The 21,815-nt window shown below is 42.8% G+C and overlaps 1 protein-coding gene across 4 annotated transcripts; it reads right to left on the bottom strand.

Annotated features, from left to right (window-relative positions):
- Window positions 1–268: 268 nt before the first annotated feature.
- Window positions 269–21,055, bottom strand: RABGEF1 (RAB guanine nucleotide exchange factor 1). 4 transcript variants are annotated; one of them, XM_042879537.1, is made up of 10 exons: window positions 20,977–21,055; window positions 12,638–12,823; window positions 10,995–11,161; window positions 9,930–10,049; window positions 6,905–7,074; window positions 5,615–5,696; window positions 4,723–4,855; window positions 3,934–4,025; window positions 3,347–3,603; window positions 269–2,414 (listed from the first exon to the last, which is right to left on the bottom strand). In XM_042879537.1, the coding sequence occupies exons 2-10, from the start codon at window positions 12,814–12,816 to the stop codon at window positions 2,016–2,018; spliced, it is 1,599 nt and encodes a 532-aa protein (XP_042735471.1). In that variant the 5' UTR covers window positions 12,817–12,823; window positions 20,977–21,055; the 3' UTR covers window positions 269–2,015. The 4 variants fall into 4 exon arrangements, with proteins under 4 accessions (XP_042735471.1, XP_042735472.1, XP_042735473.1 ...); XM_042879538.1 differs by having other exon boundaries at window positions 6,905–7,071; XM_042879539.1 differs by lacking the exon at window positions 9,930–10,049.
- Between the last annotated feature and the right edge of the window lie 760 nt (window positions 21,056–21,815).

The following is a 21,815-nucleotide window of genomic DNA, read 5'->3' as shown; positions in this document are numbered from 1 at the left end:
TCCCACTCCAGTGGCTTGATAACAAGATGGCATATGGATTAGAGATACCTTAGTTACAATGCACGGGGTCAGTCTATCTAAAGTATTTAACCACTTAACTTTCTGCAAAGAAAAAGACATTGTTTCCCAGATTTCACTTGAATGACTAGGAATTCTCTCCCCCCAAATACAGATAAATCAGAATCAGTTACAATTATATTCACGTTAATCATTAACACCATAACAAAACCCAGTGATGCAATTTTTTAGGAGCTCATTAACAGGGGTGTAACGTACACAGTTTTATTCAAACATAGCAATTTACACAACAGCTAATTTCCACCCCCCGGAAAGCCTGCATACCCAGATATCAAAATTAGCACCTAATGCTCATAAACCCAATAAAGGCTTTGCACTATTATTTACCGTAAGCACTGGTCAGATCCTAGGCAACGTGGACAACATGGATATATGAAATAATCCAACTTCTGTGAATTCTGGTTAGCTCATTGCTTCACCTTAGCAGGGGAATTCTGAGTAACTGGTTCTCTCCCAGAGGAATGCACAGTTCGTACGGCTGAGGACACGTGACAAAAAGGAACAAACCACAGTTTTGGTCTGAAGTTATTGCAGTGCAAATCTAAAATACGTGTTTGCAGAGCAGTGGAACATACAGAGGTAGAGGTACACTCCTCCTCCTTGCTGAGAATTTAACGTTGCTTTAGAGTAGTTCAAGCTAAGCAGCTCTACGTTGGATATCTCAGGTACGCTGACAGGTCGCGGCAGACTGGATGAACTGAGAGATTTAAAATGATACATAAAATATTTCTCTAGCATTAAAAAGTTCCATTGCGAGAGGTTACTTTTTTGGTGAACTGTTCTTAATTTGCAATTCACTGATCTGAACTTGTAGTGACACAATGCCATATTTATCTTGATGCTCAACAGCTTAGCAAGGTAATTTTAGGGTCACTGGAGATCAGAAGAGTGATGTTTCCTGAAAATAAAGTGCACTTTCCTGCTCGGAGCCACGGCTCATCCTTCTGCTAAAAAGCAGCTTCTAATTATATGATCTCATTTATCAACCAGCATTGTCAGAAAAGCAATCAAGACCCAGTGCAATGGTGGAATTTGAAGGAAATTGCCAGGCAGTGCCAGAAAAGAAAGCCACTTTGGGCATAATTCTTGCATTCTCTCTTTCTCTCCCCACTTTTGTTCTACATTACACAGGTTTTATTAAGTCTTCCCTCATACGTATGAAGCCTGGCTCATCATTCTCTTCACAAGTGCTACCAGTAAAGCTGCCACGTGTACTGGACACACCAGAGAGAATGCTGACATTACATGAAGAAATGTCGTATTTTAGATGGCACTTGAAAAAAATTAAAACCACCAAAAACCAGGAAGCGGACATGAAGATGTCTTCATGTACAAGAACACCCTCTCTAATTCACCAGTTACACCATTTAGCTTATTGAAAGACCAACAGTGTACTTGGCTGTAGACTGCAATGCAATTCAACCAAAAGGTGCTAATATGAACACACCCATCTCATTTCCACTAATACACAAGATGTCATGCACAGCTCACACATTAGATTTGAAATCTATTTACAATTGTACATATTTTACAAGATACATTTCATCTTTACAGCTACAGAATAAACCAAACTAACATTGGTAGCGTTCAAGTTTCAGCTGGAACTTGAAATCTTTATGTTAAACTTAATAATTAAAAACGTTTAAGTGCATGCCTATGAGGAAGCTTGCAGGAAAGATGTCAGTGAACTAGTGTTGCTTAAAAATTACACTGGTTTGTGTAGAAAATTTAAAGTTCAGTTCAAAAACTCACAAAAGCCTAATAGAAATCTAATTGACTAAAATAAATACAGTTTATTACACTTAACCAAAAAATGCACCTTTAAAAATGTATTGATTTAAGCTCATCCGATTTTTAGCCTTGAATTTACTTCCCTTCCCAAGAAGCAGATAGTGCTAGGTGAGAACAATGATGCTCTTCAAATTTAACACCCATTATTATCCTGCATAAACCTGAGGCTGCAGTGGTGGGGGCAGCTTGTCATTCTCCACATTTTCAGAGTCAATAGCTGCTAAGGCTTGATTTTTTGGTTTTATTTCTAATGGGTATTTCTCAACAATATCTTGGACTTCCTTTGCAACTCCATCAGTCCAATCTATTAGGTCTTTCTCAAGCTTCTTGGCTTCACTGACAATTCTATCCTGTCTCTCATTCAACTGAGACAGGAGATCTAAGTTCTTATACATCTGCTTAACACCCAGGCACACATCGGGTGACCAGCTGTCAGATTCTTGCTTCTTCGGGGATGTCTGACCAGTCATAAAACGATCAAAATCCTCTTGGCTTAAATTTAAAGACTGAGCATCCAGTTTTTCAATGAAGGCCACAGCGCAGCACTACAAACAAAACAGAAAAAGTATCATTGCAAACTACAGACTGGAACTTGGGGGCTCTATGTTTTAATCCTGCTGTTAGACCCAAAACTGATTATTTTATGCCTCAGATCATTCCTAAAGAGCTTTTCAGACAGCCAGCTCTATCAGACAGCTCCCAGGCCTCTCTCTTCTCCCCAGCGTTTGAAGAAGTCAAACTCAGAGAATGATGCAGGAAGACATCAGTCATTTCAGCTAAATAACTTACAGCACCCACCATAGGGTCACTGCATTCTGGAAGTGGGATGAGAAAGAACATGATAACTGGACAGAAGCACTGTGTTAATATTTAATAAGCCAAGCAGTGAGATCCTGTATGCTCTCTCCATTTTCTAAAAGAAGGAACGTTGAATGCCCGCCTTACCTCATGGACACACTTCTACTGACAGCAATATCTAACATTCCAACTATCTCATTCAACTACATATTTTCTTTGAGAGCTGCTATAAGATGAAATGTAGGGAAGCCATGTAGTTCATAATCACAATTCTTTCTAGCATAAACAAGCACACACGCAAGTGCCTCCTACAGAAAGTTTAAGTCTGTTTACCTCCACAGTCTAATTCTGCAAACCCCTGATGAGATCAAACCCTGGAGAACCCTGCACCTGTAACATCTGCAGTGCCCAAGCCCAGGATTTTAGGAACAGAAAGCATTTATCTCCTTACAGAATGAAAACATACTCAAGTTCTAGCACCAGTGTTCATACTTCAAAGAGCAAAACACTGTCTGGTTTGGAAAGTAAAGAAGGAAGACAGAGGAGATACACAGCAAAAAAGCTTCTTATACTCTAAACAGCTTCAAGTATTACTGGGAGAGTTGTTTCACCTTTTCTTCTGCATCTAAATAAAAGACAATCTTCTTGTATAAAGTGTCACTGCTGGTCCTGCACTTACCAAGTTGGTAAAATAGTAGCCATCTTCTCCTGTCATTAACCTGCTCGGATTACAAAAGCGTGTTATATACTGGATGTTGGACTGCAGACGGGGTGGGTTTCCCTTCAAAACAATGTATATAAGTGTTGGAAGAAAGTCATCAGCAGAAGCTGGTTCGTTTTTGGTTATCTTTATAGCATTAAAGATGTGCTTGCTGCACTTGGTGATGCATGCCAACTTATCACGAGGAACACGCTTTGAATCCATCTCAATAATATCTGTAAGATACAAAAGTTGTTCAAATCATTAAAACCATTTTAATCAGTCACCCAAACAAGTAGAGTACGATACTGAAAACTGCGAGTCTTGGTTTTCAGTCTGTTTATTCAACTTTTTCTTGGTTGAGTCCAAGCATCTCTAATAGATTAGGTAAGTCTAAACACTTCTCTCATTGCAAAATTATTCCTGCTTCACAGATGACAGACTATGAGAAACATAACAAAGACTCCTGCCAAACTAAAAGCCTGAGCCTCTTTCTGAAGACAGCAGAAAATCTCTCTGACCAGGAGACCTGAAATTTAAACCTGTAAGTGTTATCACTCACAAACCTGTAATTGCTTTTACAACCATATCAGAGACTTCTGGAATCTCTTCATTGACGGGAACACACAGCATTTGTGGAGTTACCCAGTGCAAAGCCCTACAACAAAAACAAAAAGTGAAACCATTCCTTGCCAGTAACATTCAGGTGTTCGAAGCCAGCTGCTTCTTGAGTTCAATGCACAAGGAGTGCTTTGTGCAGGTGAGGCACCAGTCCAGTTATAAGACAGTTTGTTCCACTGAAGTTACTATTAAAAAAAAAAATTCTCTGCCCCCAAATACAGATAAATCAGAATCAGTCACAATTATATTCACGTTAATCATTAACACCATAACAAAACCCAGTGATGAAATTTTTTCTTGCATTCTCTCTTTCTCTCCCCACTTTTGTTCTAAATTACACAGGTTTTATTAAAAGTCTTCCCTCATACGTATGAAGCCTGGCTCATCATTCTCTTCACAAGTGCTACCAGTAAAGCTGTCACGTGTACTGGCCACACCAGAGAGAATGCTGACATTACATGAAGCTTCTTTCACTGGAACTACTATTAAAAATAATAATCATCATCATCATCCCTTTTTGATTTAATTTTACAAAAGTATACCAATTCATTTTCCTAGTGTAGTAATATTCATTACTCATTTCATTCATTTATCCTATTTCTAAAAGAAAATTCTTTCAACACTTTCTGGTTAAAAAGCCTTTTGTGTACACAGCAACAAATTCCCAACACTTTTGATTCAGAGCCCTCTGACAGACTGTGGATTACCCAGCTGTTTTTCTTTGAGAGGCTCACCTGATCCTCTTCTGGACAGCGAGATCCTTCTTCTCATCATCAGTTGTTTCAGGACAAAAGACATATTTATACTGTCGAGTCATGATGTATTTTTCAATCTGATCCATTGCTTTCTCAACTTTCTCAGGTGGCACTGCAAGGTACAAATCCCCCGACCCCAGTACAGTGAACACAGTATTCCATGATTCTTTGGAAGATTTCATACAGTTTGATTATAATGCCACTAAATCAGTGTGACTGACTTGAGCCAAGTCATATAAACGTTCTTGAGTTGATAGACTTGGAGCATTTCCACTCTTTGCAGCAGGAAAAGCACCACGATGACAGGTCAAGATCACAGTGGAGCACATGCACTCAGCAGCTAATTTGGTTCAGCTGTTTGCAGCTCACGAGAATATTTCTTGAAAAAGTCTTTGACTATAAATCCAGTGAGGTCCTCCAAGTCCTCTGTGCCTGTTTACCCCTCTAAAAGCAATCCTTAAGTATGTTTAAGATGTGCCACTTACATTCCAGACACAGAAACATAGGCTGCAACAGTAGCACTTCCCTCTCATCTGCTCCTTGTGCATCACAGTGCAATGCAGTGACCACAGCCTGTGGATTGGGTTGAGGCTACACATTCAACCCCAGTTCTAAACAAACACCACTGAATTGAAAACAGGAAATTAAAACAACTGAACCACTTAAAGAAAACCTTTAAAAACAAATCATTTAGATCATCAAACTCTACAGAAATGGTGCTGCAGGGAATAGCAGGTAACTTTGGGACTAGAATTTATTAACAGCATACCAGGTGTGGTTATCAACACTCTGTTTTTACTTGAAAATATAAGCAGTTTTATCCTTTATTACTTTTTCAGCACTGAGATACGAGGAAGGAGAACATGGATACCTTTCCAGCGTGTCTGCAATTTCTCTGCTACATTTTGATAGAAGTCCTGGGCACATTCAGATTGTTCCTCAATACTTAAGTCCTGTAACAGAACATTGATTAAGTGTGCACATGGGGAAGAAATGGCAGCAATGCCTTTGATGGCAAGTGTCCAGCTGCAATAACAGTCTGAGAATGCAAATATATCCTCCCCAGAGGTGTTTACATTGGCTACATTACATCCAAAAACATGAGAAACTAAGGTTGGCTCCTTAACTTGTGAAAGGCTTATACAGCTGTTCAGCAAAAATACGTAGTAGCAATGAAACTAGACAGGTGCAATTTCCCCCATCACATCTCTGAGTAATGCTAAGAATGCAGACTATTAAAGCAGAATGTTTGCTCTCAATTCTGTCTCTAACTTTTCAAAAATGATGTGCAATACAGCAAGAAAAACAACCAAACAAGAGCATACATTATAAATTTCAAAGGATGTCTGTACAGTGAACACTCCTAATGAAGTTACTATGAAGTATATTCACAATGTTTGTGAAATAATCCTGTCCTACTACAGGGTTAGAATTAACATTACTCACTGAGCCACTTTTCCCTACTAAATGGGAGCACAATACCATAACTTAGCAACAACAAATGCAGAGAAAACTGAGGCCAAACCCAAGCCTGAACATGATGATGCCTCAGCTCTGACAGCAGTGCTGCATTTTATACCTGGCTCATATTTAACAGCAAATTAAGTTTTGAGAAACTTCCTTGACTAGCACAAGCTGCCAAGGAATCAGGTCGGTAAGAACAACTCAAGTGGTTAAAACTAATAATAATTCACTATTTTCACAAACTCTGTGTTCAGAATGAATCAGTTCTAAAAGTAAAGAAATAAGAAAAATTAAGATGCTTTCAAAACAGAGGGCATGTAAGGCTCCTTCAGAATTCCCTTTTAATTTCCAGTTGAATTTGAGGATGTGAGCAGCTACTTATTAAGTAGAAAAGGTAGGGGAAAAAAAGCAGTACTGAATACTGACTCATTTCAACCATAGGTGGCACTACAGATCTATTCATATCTCCCTTAGGGTACCCAAGACAGTGAAGTTTTGGGGCACACAACATATCAAACCTACAAAAAGCAGTGCATTCAGAACTGAAGATTGCCACTACATCTTCATTTGATTAAGCACATCAGCTTAAAACTCCTGAACATGATACATAAAAAACTACTGGAAGAAGTGCAGCATTTTCTCAATTTCTCCCTTGTTTCCCCATTTTATTTATGTAGAAGGCATGCAAATCACTTACCCTTTTATGATTCATTGTGTCTAAAAATAATTTACATTGCTTATAGATATCTTGTCCTGGTTTATGGTAGGTCTTGAGAAATTCTATGAATTCCTTGGATACTCGGTCTGTCTCGATGCTAGCCTGCCTGTTTATAGAAGGGCTGGGAGCTTTGGCTTCTTGGATCTCTGCTGGGAAAGTTTGGACACAACAGATTAACCTTTTCACACCAGTGTATGAATTCAGAAAGCATTTAATATGCATTACATTTTCAGAATTTCTTTTCCCCTTCAATCTTGCAGTTGAAAGAAACCATTCAATTTCTCGAATTTTAGCAGTGAAATGGTGGGATATTATTAAATGGAACAGTGAAATACTCAGAAATTAGAGAGTTACTCAGTGCTAGAGAAGTGAAACACTGACAGTCACATATGCATTAAACAAATGGCCTTTTATATTAGCAAACTACTGTAGTGTTCATTTACTTTCAGGTTCCTTACGTTTTCCTTCCCAGATGAGATCAAGACCTCCTGATGGGATTCCACAGCAGCTTGAACTAATGCCGTGGTCCCATTTCCATTCTCCCTCACCTTCAAATTCCTGCTCCTCTCCTGTTCTTCCATCAACACAAGCATTCATTCAATTGGCTCATTAGCTTGGGGAGTAGCAATTCACAGTAATCCTAGTTGAAAATCAGACTTTCTTATGGGGCTTCCAGCTGCATTAGGCCCCAAACTGGCACACTAAAAGGCCACTTTAGCACCAGGAGCAGCACAAGACAAGGAACGGGAGCACGAGGTTGGTGCAAACACAGCAGCCCCTCTATGGCAAAGCAGCAGAAGCCACGGGGCCACACCTGCACCCAAATAAGAACGTGGCCAATTGCATCTCTGCAAAAGCAGAAGCATCTGTTCAAGGAAGAATCTGCTTGGCTCTCAAGGAGGCAGGAACACAGCACTGGATGCAGGTTTACATAGCTGCAAGCACAGTTTTCTTCCACAAACACATCTGATTTTGCAAGATATGCTTTCAGGGAAGTTAACTGTACCAATCCAGTACCTTTCCTACCCAAATTTAGTTCACCCACCTTTCAACTTGCCAGCCAACACTGTTCACAATGAAGGATTGAACAGAGGTGATGTAAATGAACATGATGAATAGCAAGCAGCAAAGAAACAGAAAACATAAATATATTCATAATCAATGGGATACACACATATCTTTCAAGCTGGAAATACTAACATGCACAACAACAGCTCCTCGTTTCAATAAGCACACATGCAGAACTCCAAAGTAAAAGAAAATAGATGGGATTAGCATATTTAAGTTAGTATGTTTAATTTGGACTGAAGCAGCTTGTTGCTTTGTTTGCTGTGTTTCAGAGCTCTGTGATTCAATGACTAACAAACATGTATCACCTGACCAAAGCACAAGGCTTGCTAGGGCCTCCAGGCTTCAGCACAACCTTCTCTGGATGATGATTTGGACAGGCACCATCAGAGCATTTATGTTATTTAAGCATTGAGGAATGCAGAAGGCTTCACATATATTTAAATTCCAACTGTAGTGATGAAGATAGAAGTGCAAATCATTCTCCTTTATAGTTATACTGCAACACCTTTTCAGAGGGAGTTACTCCAGTCTTTTTAACTAAGATGCAAAGTGTAATGACTGTACTGTATTCAAGAGTTACTATTGATTTAATATTGTCACATTTAATATTTCACAACCAGCAAATAGAAAACATCTCTTCAAAATAATAAACAAAAAAAGTAGATCCACCTATGAAAGGACAGAATTGTAAGTTATTTTTGACAGTTAATTAGTGGTTTAATTGAAAAGAAACCTTCAGCAGTTCTTTCATTTATTTGAACAGTGACCTCACTGTATCACAAAAATAACAAACCTCATTCTGTTATTTGTGCTGAAGGAATATAGACATGAATTTTTCAGTTGCAGATTTAAAACAGGACTAGAGAGATGCAGACAACTGAGGCAGCTTGCTGCTAATAGAGGCAGCAAGAAAATCAAGTGTCAGAATGAACTGCCTTAGCCACAAGGACTCCATGTAGCTACTCAAATACTTCAGCTTCACTGATTTGTGCTGAAACCTTGATCTAAGGAAAATGAATCTGCAGGAACCAGTGTAGCTCCAGCAACAAAATGTTTTCAGCTTTGTCACAGTTTGTCCAAGAATCAAATTGAAATACAAAGCAGCAGATTGCAGGAGGGAGATTCCATCTGAACAAGAGAACCGACTAGAGGAGATATGCCAAAATGGAAGAGTTCAGGAAGAATTAAGAAAGGATAATCTTCCACAAAGAATAAACATCATTTATATTAAAACCTTTCAAGGCATTCTACTACAATGCTAATTGTCACTGCAGAACATCAGCACTCCATGATTCACTATGGTTGTGCCATGTTGTGGATCTGAGTCCAAGTAAAGAACGTGAAGTGTGTGTTATTAGCTTCACTACACAAATGCATTCAGAATCTTCATGTAATTTGTAAAACAGAGGCATGAACACCTTCAATTTTGTTTAGTAGGCACAACAGGACGAGAGTGCACACAAGTAACACAGGACAAAAACTGAAGAGCTGTCAGTATCAGAGGTTTTGGTGCTTTTCTGTTTAAAAAATAACACAGTATGTTCTCGTGATATGAAACTGTTTTCTTAATGACAGACATCTGGAGATGCTTTGAGATTGTAAAAGTTCTTGAAGTGTGAATTCTTCAATTGAAGTACTTCATAATCAGATTTATAAAGGCAGCCTGGAATTTTTTTTTTTGGATAAAAACACAAAGCAGCACAAGACCCAGCAACTTCTTCCAAAAATTCTTTTTCTGAAACTTCATAATCCTTCAGATATCAAACGAAGGTAGAGCAGAAAGAAGCTTCAGCTGAAGATTCCAGACTTGCCTTTTGTACCCAGCAGCACAAGATATAACTGGCACAACCCTAGTTGGTATTTTGCAAAGCCCAGCTAAAGAGTAAGCTTTCTACAACCAAGCAGACAGCTTGCTCAAGCTGTGCTGCATTACCTTCAGTAGGGGAAGCCAGTTCCCAGGAGGGAGTAAAAATCTCCTTCAAATCCCTTAGAATGTTATCAGCATTTCGCTCCCTCCCAAGCTGTCCTTGCTTAACGACTTTCTCTTGAGCCACTGAAATAGATGCAAAATCAAGCAAGACACCAAGAGCAGGAGCACAACATGAGAGATGGTGAATGGGATTATATGGGAAATGGGAAGAATGACTGTAAAAAAAATGGTTTCCATACACAGCTGAATGCTTCATTTAGCAATCTGCTGCTTATATATATATATAAACATGCATATGCATATATATATATTTGCAAGACAAACTCTAAGGTGAAATGAAGACACATTTAAGACTTGTTCCTAAGGAAATGCATCACCTATCAGGTTAAGATGCATTAATGTCATTTTTTTTTCCTCCTGGAATTCCTCCTCCACAGTCTAATAGTATAAAATGTTGGCCATTACAAGATACTGCTGGGGGATGGCATGGTGTGACCAATTACACTTACTTGTACATCTGCTCCAGCACAGACTTTCAGTCAACCACAAACTTGATATTCACAATTCACATATGCAGAAATACCACAGCTTTCCTTGCACGTTTCCTTTCATTTAAAGCCACCATGCTTACACATTCCAGTTTTCCTCTTAAAGATGCGGAAGTGATAAACTAGCATCACTTGATGCTTTGTATCAGCATTTCTATGGCACTTAGACATACTAGCTTGCTCCACATGATTGACAGCCAGTACCTTTTCTCTGTTTTCTTACAGAAAGGTTCATCTACAAGTCTTAAACCATATTATCACACAGTGATTGACTCAACATTCTCGTATGAAATGTGCATCATGTGCAACACTTCCACTCAGCAGTGTAGTTCAGCATCACCTACAAGCTCACGTTTTTCTGTGTTTTCACTAAGATGTCACATACTCCCAAACAGCATAATTATTCCAACTTTTTAGAGCCACAGAGCATTCCACTGCTTTCAGGACAGTACAAAAGTACATCTGCCAACAATCATTTTTGACTTCACATGCACAGAATCATTAAAAACGAAAAAGTTACCCTTCTTAGCTCCTGTTCTGGAGGAAGCAGTGAAGAACTTCTTCACAGTTGTGACCTTTCGTGTTTTCTCATTGGTTTTCTTCTCCTCAAACTTTGAGAAGGTCAGTGACTGCGCCCCTTGGGTACTCTGACTGCTGGCATATGCTTCTTCCTCCTCACGCTGCAGCCTGGGATTAGAAAGACATCAGTCCAATTTCACTGGTTAATGCCAGCACAAATAAGTTAACTGTCTGTGCAATAAATTACTTAGTATTTTGACACACCAATTCTCTTCTATGCTCACCTTCATTTCTAGCTTCCTTTCACACATCCTTTCACTACACTGAATTCATTCCCACATTGTAATGGGGAAGGTGAAGGAAGGTTTAAAATAGGGAGGGGAAAATGTCAAAAGGAAGGAGGCTGAAGCAGAGGTAGAGGTGAAGGGAAAGACTATGGAAGCATTTCCAACAATCCTCCAAGTAAGTTTCCTGCCCGTGTCCTAATCTGGGGGGTTTTGCTGCATATCACCAGAACTACTTTTTGTTTTAAGATGCCTCCAACTGACATTCAATCCCTTTCAACCCCAAATATGACCTGGCTGTCTTAAGACAACTCCTCCATTCTCATCAGCCGTTAAAGTGCGTTTCCATTCATGGACAGTCAGTCATCTTCCTTTATCATCTGACTGAAGATAAACCATGGCACGCAGCTGAGGAAGTGGAATACCCTGCCACAATCTCAAAAATATTCTGAGAAACAGATTATTGCTGTCAAAACTTGCTTTCAAAGTCTTCCGAATACACACACTTGTTTGAATGAATGAGGCAAGCCCTTCACTGCAGCACTAATAGGTGTTGTGCAAAGACAAAGCCCCTTTTAATATACAAGGGGGGGAGACATACTAATCCTTCAGCAGCTACTCTTTTTCTTATGCAGAATGATTAAAATGGGTCAAATTTATTGTTCTTCATGCTGCTCAAAGGTCGAGCATCTTCAAGCTCCCATCCAACTCAGAATGGCCCATAAATGACCTTGCATGATATGATCTGGAGGCAGGAACTGCATCTCATCTGTGCTGTGAAGCCTGTCTGCTCACTGCAGCAAGCAGTCGCGGCTTCTCTGCTCCTTTAGCATCTTCCTCATGAATGGTTACTCAAATAATTAGTATTGCTCAAGTTAATAAAGCAAAAGCTTTGATGTCTCTGAGCTTAACTTTGCAGTTTAACAGAATGACCACAGATGAGACAAGCTATTTTTCAAGCAGCAGCTGAAACACAGAACCACTGTGCTGGCTGTGTTCAAGACAATAACTTTGTCTCCAGAGGCAGAAGTATTTTAATCAAAATTGTCACTTTCACCCTTCTAACTGCTAGTTAGAGTTGCAGATTTCAGTATGCAAATTAGGTCAAATTATTTGTTGAGAGGTTGGGGGGTGTTTACATTTCTTACTTCAGACTTATGTTTGAAATGTCTTAAACTAGAACATCATCAAAATTCATCTTTGTATCAAAAGGAAGGCTTTCATTCCTGCTGGAAAGGTCAAGTTTGAGAACTGGTGATGAAAAAGCCACAGCAAACAGCACCAGAAAACATGAGACAGGAACAGCATTTAGTAAAGTCACCCTACTGCGAGAGACAAAGGAATAAAGAGGGCTCTTTACCGCTCTGCCAGCTCCCAATCCTCTTGGATCTGTTTCTGCCTGGCCTTATGGTATTCCTCTCTCCAGCACTTGGAGCAGAAGCCCTGCCAGGCAGGATTGCCATAGTAACCACATCCCTTCTTGCACAGGAGCTCTGACTGATCAACGTGAATTCCTCTGCGCTCAGATTTCAGGCTCATTTTCTTCCTGTTTAAAGAGAAAATGGTTAAAGACAGAATCAGCAATAACCTGCTCCAACCAGTTTCTTTTGCAGGCTTGTCTCTTAGAAAGATGTCACCCCTTTTAATTATTGAACAATTAGTTCCATAGTAACAAAATAAATTCTAAAGAAGGAAAGGCGCAGTTATATAAGCACACAAAGCCAACTGCAGCAATAGCAGACGTTTGCATAGCTGTGACCTGTAAACAGTGCTCTGCAGCTGGGTGACAAGCAGGCCAGCACTGCCAGCCCTGCAGCAATGGGCACGTGTGTGTGCAAAGGCACACTGCTCCGAGCTCAGCAGCACAGCCTTCTGACAACCAGAGGCACAAACAACCGAGGCAAACAGAATGACAGCTGCCATCACCAAAGAGAACTGAGCCAGTGCAACTCTGCTGCATTTATATAGAGAGACTGCAAGAAAATGATTTGTTTTGCAGCTCTGCAGCCCTGCTCTCTCTTTTTTTTTTTCTTCCAGACAGAAGCCTTCCCACCTGCCAGCTCAGTCCCAGCGGCATTTCAACTACCAATTGTAAATGCTGGATTCATTTTAGGATAAAGGCAGCACACGACCACCTGCCCTAGCAAGCTTTATGGCCTGCATGATAAACCATTTGAATTGCAATACTGACATGCACAGAAACTAGGAATAGTGCAGCACAGCAGGGCAGGTCTGAGCCTCCCAAACCTGCCCTTCTCACTCCTGGATCCACAACAGTGCCTCACATATGCTGGAGAAGCATCTCAGCAGGTTGGGTTCCTGCTCTCACGCTCGTTTGTGAAGTTTACCCTCGCATCACAGAGTGGCTTCTGTTGGAGGGGACTTAAAGATCATTTGGTTCCAAGTCCCTGCAACAGGCAGTGCTGCCAAGCACTCCATCAGGCTGCCCACAGCCCCGTGTCCAACACGTGTCCATCAGTGCCTCCAGGACATGCTCCCCTTCGAGCAGAACACCAAGTCACCACATGGAAGGTGTGCTGTGTTTTCATTAAGATGCGGCGCATGGAAAGAGAGATGAAAAGTAATCTTAAAATAAACAATGTCAGCAACTGCTGAAGGAATCTTGTTTCTCCCCAAGGCTCATAATGAGACTTAATGCTCCTGTGTTTGAAGAATGTGGTTCTCTTTGGTTTTGCATTTCTGCCCAGCAAAGGTTACTCACTGCTGGAAGTTCTGGCACTCGGCACCTCAGGAAGATCCCTCAGCTCTGCTCTGGGCCATCCAGCAAAACACACAGGGAGCTGCATGGCTGCCAGTAGCAGATTTCCATTATGGGAAACGACAGCAAGATGATCAATTGTTTTTAAAGAATCATCATGTTCAAGGCTTCCTGTTAACCTAAACAAGTTATTTTAAGCAATGTATGATTTTCTCTGAGGTAGGAACAAATTAAATTCTCCATCTCATCCAAGGATGCAAGGATTAAGGTTCCCTCTTTCAGCATCTTATTATCTTTGAAAAAAAGTCATGACTTTCTAAAGTAATCTGAAGATCATTGTATGGATCTGTTTATCAAAATAATAGAAATAATGTCGTTGTGAAATTGATTCTGTTGATCAAAAGAATCAATTTCACAACGACATTATTTCTAAAGACAAGTTTTCTCATTTATTTACACAGACCCAGTAGCTGTACAGGCTCTTTTCCTTCCCTGTCTTTCCCAGAAATGCCTTAAGCAGAAATCAATACATTCCTACAAACCAAAGAGGAAAGCACCACGTTTTAAACATTCCAGACACCTTTACATCTCCCACTGCCTTTCCCAAAATGTTTTCATTTCTGCACTACCACCATTTTTTCCTTCCTCAAATCATTGCTCCTCTATCTGATGGTGCACAGAACACTGGTGAACAAAGACCAGAAATTAGAAATCACAATTTTGTCAGCTGCAAGACTTGAAGTTCACTGGGATAACAGGCTGGAAATGGCATGGTGTTGGGATCTGGAAGCACAGCCCTTTCTCAGTGCCACACACACCCTTGCAGGGAGGTGAAGGTTTGCAACTTCCACAGCTGCTCCTGACCTGCACGTTAAACATTGCTTCCCAAAGCTGAGGGTGCTGCAGCATTTTGGTCACAGACTTCTAAAGCAGATGCCTGAGATGAGAACAAAGCAAAGCACAAAGCCACCACACGTGCAGCTGTGCACACTGCCATGAATGGTAAGGCTGACGGGCCGGAGCTGCAGCAAGCTATCAACACATGCCACATAAATCCTAACACAACATCCCAGAAATGTATGCACATCTCTATCGCTCAAGGAAATGCTGTCTGACCTCATCACCCACCAACACGGAGCAAGTTACTACAGCTCTGCAACTCCGTTCTGGGGACACTTCCACGAATTCAAGTATTTGCTGTTCCTAATGAGCAGCATCATGCCTCGGGCACCTGGATGTTCCACCACCCCACAGGCACAGAAATCAGCTCCCATCACCTGCAGGGCTTGAGCCACATACCAGCACTGAGGTTACCTTTCACATCCCACCCTTCTCCTACACTGGGACTGAAAACAGTGCTCTGAACAATCAAAGTTCAGCAGCTTACACTGCAGGGAGCAACGTGGGCTCTTGGGGGTGAAATGCAGTTTTTTTGCATTCTTTCTGGAGGGGTTTGTACGAAGCTGAAGGCCAAGGCACTAGCAAACAACCTGTTCTTTTTCTTCCCCTTCAAGTAGTTTAAATTGCAGTTACATCAGTTTTGGAGCCGGGGACGAAGGAGGTCACCCTGAATCAATAGGAAGAAATCACATGCTGCACTCAGAGCACAGCCTTTCTTCCTTTAAAGACATAGGGCCATTAAAAAAAGGCTTCACAGCCAAGTTCAGCATGTCAGCACAACAACAAGCTTATTAAGCCTTAAACCTGACTATGAACAATCCACCCCACATCAGTTTTCCTACAAGCGAATCACTGCATCATTCACCATCTTACACCATTCCTAAAAAAGCTTTGTTGGAGCTTCTGAGAATCCAAAATGCTCCATTCCTCTCCCTAGTCCCTTCTTTTTCCTCCTCCAGCTAGATATATATCACTCCATTCAAACACCAGCTGCTTGATGTATTTGCAAGGCCAGGCCTCATCTTTGCACTCGTGCCCTGGATGTTCTCAGTAACACAACCCAGTGTGTTCTCAGGAGCCAGAGGGGGACGCAATGCTGAGCAGCCTCTGGTCTGCCTGAGCACTGGGAGGACAGAATAACAACAGTAAGGAAAGCAACAAATCTCCACACTGAAATAACAGTTGCCATCAAGCAGGATCACAGAGCAGCAGAGGATCGTGGGTGACATGAGGCAGAGCAGTTGGGGTCCTCGTGATCCAAGCTGTGTCACGTTGTTATTATTAAATCTCACTTATTTTTTCCTTTCATTCAGCAGTACTTTGAGCACTGGCATAGTTGGAGCAAGCACTTTCAGAGTGCAATACTGGCTCAGAGGTCTCAGCATCTCCTCACACCCCTCGGTGTCTCCCGTCAAGTTTGTCATCCAAAAATACATTGCTCTTTCTTCAGAAAATGGAAACTTTTGTGATTCATAGAGGATAGGCCAGCTGTCTGCCCAGCAGTTCCTCTGAGCCTTTGTATAGCTGCAAGTGAAAACGTCTGGGGAAAAGACAGAGGGTTTCGGTCACCACAAAGCATAGAAGCAGACATGAACCAAAACCAGAAAAACCAACTATCTGCGTTGCACTGCCCTGAGCCACACTGCTCAGTCTGTCTGTGAAGATTTGCTAAGAAAACACAAACAGTAGAACACAGAAAACTTGCATTTTGGTACAAGCACTGCAGAAGGAAAAGAACCAAAGCACCAAAGCTGCTTGGAATGTGCTGGGGATGGAAGGGGAGGGAGCTGCTTCTGCTTTTCTTTTATGACATATTCTCTGCTGACCTGAAGTACAACAGCACACCTTGAGTACAGACGCTCAATATAACACTTTCATTCTGTCTTTCAAGGATTTCCAGCTTCACGAGCTTAATTTTCTCGTGAGATGCTGTAAGAACTCCAAGTCTACAAAGAGATTCCATCAAAGCCTTCAGGCAGCCTTCACAACCTGCTACCTGCAACCTACACACACTGGGAAATACCCACTGTCATCCAAAGGGAACCTTTAGCAGCCAGCAAAGCACAGCAGCACCCTGCTCACAGCACACACCTGTGCTCTCTCCCTCAATGGTGAGCCCACAGATCCTCAGGCCATCTCTGTCAGTGTCCCACAGCAGGACTGCAAGGAGCAGCAATGACAGCTCTCAACAACAGCAAGAGGCTGTCTCCTAATTATCCACACAGACCAGGTTACAAAATAGCTGGAAAAACTCACAGGGAACTTGTTAGAGCAGTGCTGTAGTCACTGCAGAGCAAACGTGCTCGTAGCCTTTATGTAACTGAAAAAATAGGATCTGCCACCAAGAACTGATTTAATGCACACATGAAAGATTCCACTTATGTAACACGTCCCTTTCAGCAGTAAACCCAAGATTATTTTCCTACCATGTTAGGTTTTACGAAGGCTGCAGGCAGAGCTGTGGCTTTAGGAAGAGCACTGTTTGTGCAATGAGGTTTAGCCATGCTGTAGATTTACCATGAGCTCCAACACCACCTGCTTGTTTCTCTTGCTGCCCTCTTAACGTGCACCAACCTCAGCTCCCAGGCACTGAGCAGGTGAGCAGACACCTTTACTGCCAATGTGGACGAGATACTGACTTCTTCATAAACTATTCATTAGCCCTGGATTGCTTACCTGGGATGGAAGCTGGAGCTGGCAGGGCTCACGTAGCAGAGCTGAGCAGGCCTCATTTCATCTACAGTGCCTTCATTAAGATGTAATTGCAAGTCAATTTACAATTATGACAGGCTATGAATAACAGCTTCAAAGTAACTCTGCATGTAAACCCTGCAAATCAAAGTGGTGGCTTTTATTTTATTTTACTCTACTTTATTCTATTTCTTGACAGCGAGGCTTCTCATGAAAGCCCTCAGCATAAGCCTTACAAATAAGCCATACAGTCTTTTCTCTGGACAGACATAAAAGCAATTTAGCTCTCCAAGTTTAAGTCTCCACAGCACTTTGTGAACAACTCGTATTAATTCTTCTCATTAAAAAGTCATCAAAGTGCTCCAGAAAGTGTTTTCTGAGCGTCTGACACAGCATTGCCCACTTTAATGGCCATCCCAGGAATGAAATTTTAGAGCAGGAGAAGCAGCAAAGCTCGGGAAGTCTCCAAATGAGCAATTCCTAAAGTAATGGCTGCTGGTTTACACCGCATTGCATCAAAGGGGAGATGGATGGGAGGGAGTGAAGGTCTCCAATAACGAGACGCTTTGCCTATGAAAAACTGTCCTGAGAATAATAGCATAGCCAACAGCTTCAAAGCTATTGCTGCATCCCAAAGGAAGTGCTCACAGACTGCCTTATCTCAAAAGCAAGAGAAACGGTAAACGTCTTCCTGGGTAAACAGTACAAAATGTTATCAGCACTGGCATCTGAAGAAGCAGATGATCTTGTAAGTGAATATCACTCTGAAATACCAACTTGTAACAAACCAGAGTCCCATCCCACTCCATTCCATCATCCAGGAGCTCATTCCAAAGAACAACCGCTGACCCAAATGCCACAAAATTCTTCAGAGCCATCTAAGGGTTGAAACAGCCGTGACTCACATGTAGCCCTGAATGTTCAAGTATGTAATTAGCAGAAAGCTAATTAAGCATGAGCTAGTTTCTTCCAAAGGAAAGGGTGGGGCAGCATGATCTAACAGAGTCAGAAAACACAAAAGCCATTAGGCAACTTCAGAATTCAGAAAGAAATGCAGCATCTGTTTTTGCAGAATGGATTGCTTGAGTCTTCACAAATTTAGGGAGCATCTTGCTTGCGATTATGAAACTTCAGCTGTAACATCTGCATCCTAATATACACGGTGCAGGTTGTTGATTAATATTCCTGAGAAAATAAATGGTTGTTAACTGCAATCACAGACACAGAGCCTGGTCAGCCACCTGAAAATGAGCATGCAGACTTAGGCTGTAATTATAGGCAGGGGAAATGGCAATCACTGCTTTAAACTTCTGGAGCCCAATGGCTGAGGGGCTTCGACATCCTACCCACAGAGCTCACTGCTTACTCCAACATAAGATCACTTTCACAGACTGGTCAGGGCCTTTTCCCCCCCCTCCAACATCAATACCGACCTCAGGCTACAGTTTTACTTGCCCACATCAAAATCAAATTCTGCCCACAGCAATGACTGCTCTGCTAGGAGGAGCATGTGCTCATGAATTACCAGACTGAGTCTCACCACATCCACGTGACTCATAATGGCACTTTTAAATGAAATCACAAGAAGCTGGGAATTCAAGTAATGAATGATGAGCCAGAACTTCTAAAACTTCTCAGAAATAGCAGCTACCAGCTTGTACACACTTTGCTTATTTTACCTGCACATAAACCACTGGATACAAGTTAAGAAGTGAGACTGCTCTTCTCTCAACGAAAATCTTGAGATCACCTCACACAGTAATTGCTCGCTGTGCAAAATGATCTTATGAACTGATACAATTGGCTTCACGTTCCTATTATTTTCTCTTATTGCATGTTGTTTTAATGGGTTTTGGTCAGTGGAACATCATCTGAGCTACAATGGCCTTCTCAATTTTGTCTTCCCCTGCAAAACACCTGTGCAGCCATGTCCAGAAGGCTGACATGTATGGTCCTCAAGGCAGGGCTGCTCCTGCCACGCACTGTCAAAGAACCACAGAATCATTTGAGTCAGAAGAGACATTTAAAGGCCATCTGATCCCACAGGGAAACTCACAGCTCCATCAGGTGCTCAGAGCCCCATCCAGCCTGAACCCGGGTGTCTGCAGGGATGGGGCATCCACCACCTCTCTGGGCAATATGTGTCAGTGCCTCATCAGCCTTATAATAAAAGACTTTTCCCATATATCCAGTGTAAATATCCCCTTTTAGTTTGAAACCATATCTAGTGTAAATATCCCCTCTTTTAGTTTGAAACCATTTTTTTTCTTGTCCTATCACAACAGACTCCACTAAAGAGTCTGTCCCCTTCTTCCTTACTGACAGACCACTCTCAGCCCACCCCAGAGCCTTCTCTCCCCTAGGCTGCACATCTCAGCTCTCAGCCTGTCCTCACAGGGAGCTGATCCACCTCTTGGACCACTTTTGTGGCCCTCCTCTGGATGTACTCCAACAGCCCCATATCTGTCCTGAGCACACCAAACCTGGATGCAGCACCCCAGGCAAGGTCTCACCAGCCGAGCAGAGGGACAGGATCACTTCTCTCGACCTGCTGGCCGTGCTTCTTCTGATGCAGCCCAAGAACACTATCAGGTGCACAAAGCTACAGTTAGCTGTCCTGCCATGCTAAGCTTCCAGTCACCGGCTGCCTGGAAGGTGACCTAGGCGAGCAAGCTGGACAGCCAAGGGCTTTTTTCCATACACACCCCAGACACCAACATAAGGAGCTGCCAAAGCACAGCAATGCTTCAAAGACAATTTCTCAACAGCAAGAGCAAAGCAGAACAGTGTCACCAACCGACTTAAAACAGAGCTGCCATTACGAACCCCTTTTTCCAACACCGTGCAACTCTACCAGCTCGGCACCACACTCCACCCGTCCCACATCAGTGACCGGGCCCTGCCTGCCACAACCTGCCCGGCTGACTCAGTGCCCCACACAAAGGCAGGCTGAGCACCTGGGCACGTCTCTCACCTCCCGGTTCCTCACCCCATTGCGGCCGCTCCCAGGCGGTGAGCTGGGCACTGAGCAGAGCCCCGCGGAGCACGGCTGCAGCCTCAAGAACTTTGATGTTATGGGAACGCTTACGGATAAGGAGCCAAAAGAGAAAACAAACAGAGGAAGAGGGGAAGAGGCCGAGGGGAGAGATCTGCGAAGTTCAAAACGACGGCTGCAACCCGGACAAAGGGAATGGGTAAAGGAGAAAGATGAGCGGTGCCACGGAGCTGCACGCACAGAGCTGTCAGGCCGTACCGGCGGGCCCGGCCGCAGCCCCGCGACCCACAGAGACCCGGGCCTTCAGCGGGACGGAGAAACAGAGGCTGCCCAGGAGGGACCCGCCCGGCTCCATCCCCTCAGAGCAGCGGGGCAGGGCCGAGCAGCGGCTCACCGTTTCCCGGGCGGTGGCGGGGCCGTCCCCGCGTCCCGCGCTGCTCCGCTCCCGGCACGGCGCTTCTTCCGCTCGGCGGCCGCACGCGGAAGCGCGCTGACGTCACTTCCGGGGCGGGGCCGTGCGGGGCGAGGGAGGCGGGCTGAGGTGTGAGTGCTGGCGGCGTGACGCTCGAGCGGCGAGCAGGACTGAGCGCGTAAGAGAAACGGACAGCGAGAGAAAGGGCTGGGGAAATGGCAAACAGCTCCAGCCACAGCCAGCTGCACCAACCCTGAAACTGAGCTGCTCTTAGAGCGCGGAGAGCTGCTCAGAACTGCTCTGCTCGGTGCTGTCTCACGCGTACGGGTGGGCGTGGGGGGAAGGAGGCAGAACTCCGATGGTCAGATTGCAGTCGTGCTGTCACGGAAGTGCTGATGAGCTGCTGGCTGGTGGCCTTAAGGAAGACTTGGAAGGGTGACCGATACCGTAATTATCGTGTGGGCATGGAAGGCACACTGAAATGACACAGAGCAGAAAGGGGAGAGCAGCAGCTGCAGCCACATCCCAGCTATTTTCAGTATAATTTATTGCACAACAGAAGCTGCATGTACATATTCTTGTCTTCTATAGATTTTAAATAGAAACAGGTATATCACCTGTACTGAAAAGCCAAGTGTAGTAAGAAATAATGTACCGCAGTACCCACAATATTAAACATTGCACATTAACTTAATTAAAATAATTGGGGATAACTGCAAACCTCAACCATCAGCATCCAGGCTGGGTTTTCAATTGCATTAGGGATTAAAATGCATACAGGCACCCAACTTCAGCAAAACAAAATTCTTTTACAAAAGTCA

The sequence above is a fragment of the Lagopus leucura genome, unplaced genomic scaffold (genome assembly GCF_019238085.1).
Source record: "Lagopus leucura isolate 7727_CA_CO unplaced genomic scaffold, USGS_WTPT01 Super-Scaffold_100024, whole genome shotgun sequence".
Classification (NCBI taxonomy): domain Eukaryota; kingdom Metazoa; phylum Chordata; class Aves; order Galliformes; family Phasianidae; genus Lagopus; species Lagopus leucura.
The sequence above is the reverse complement of the archived record's forward strand: the minus strand, read 5'-3'. Positions and strand labels throughout refer to the sequence as shown.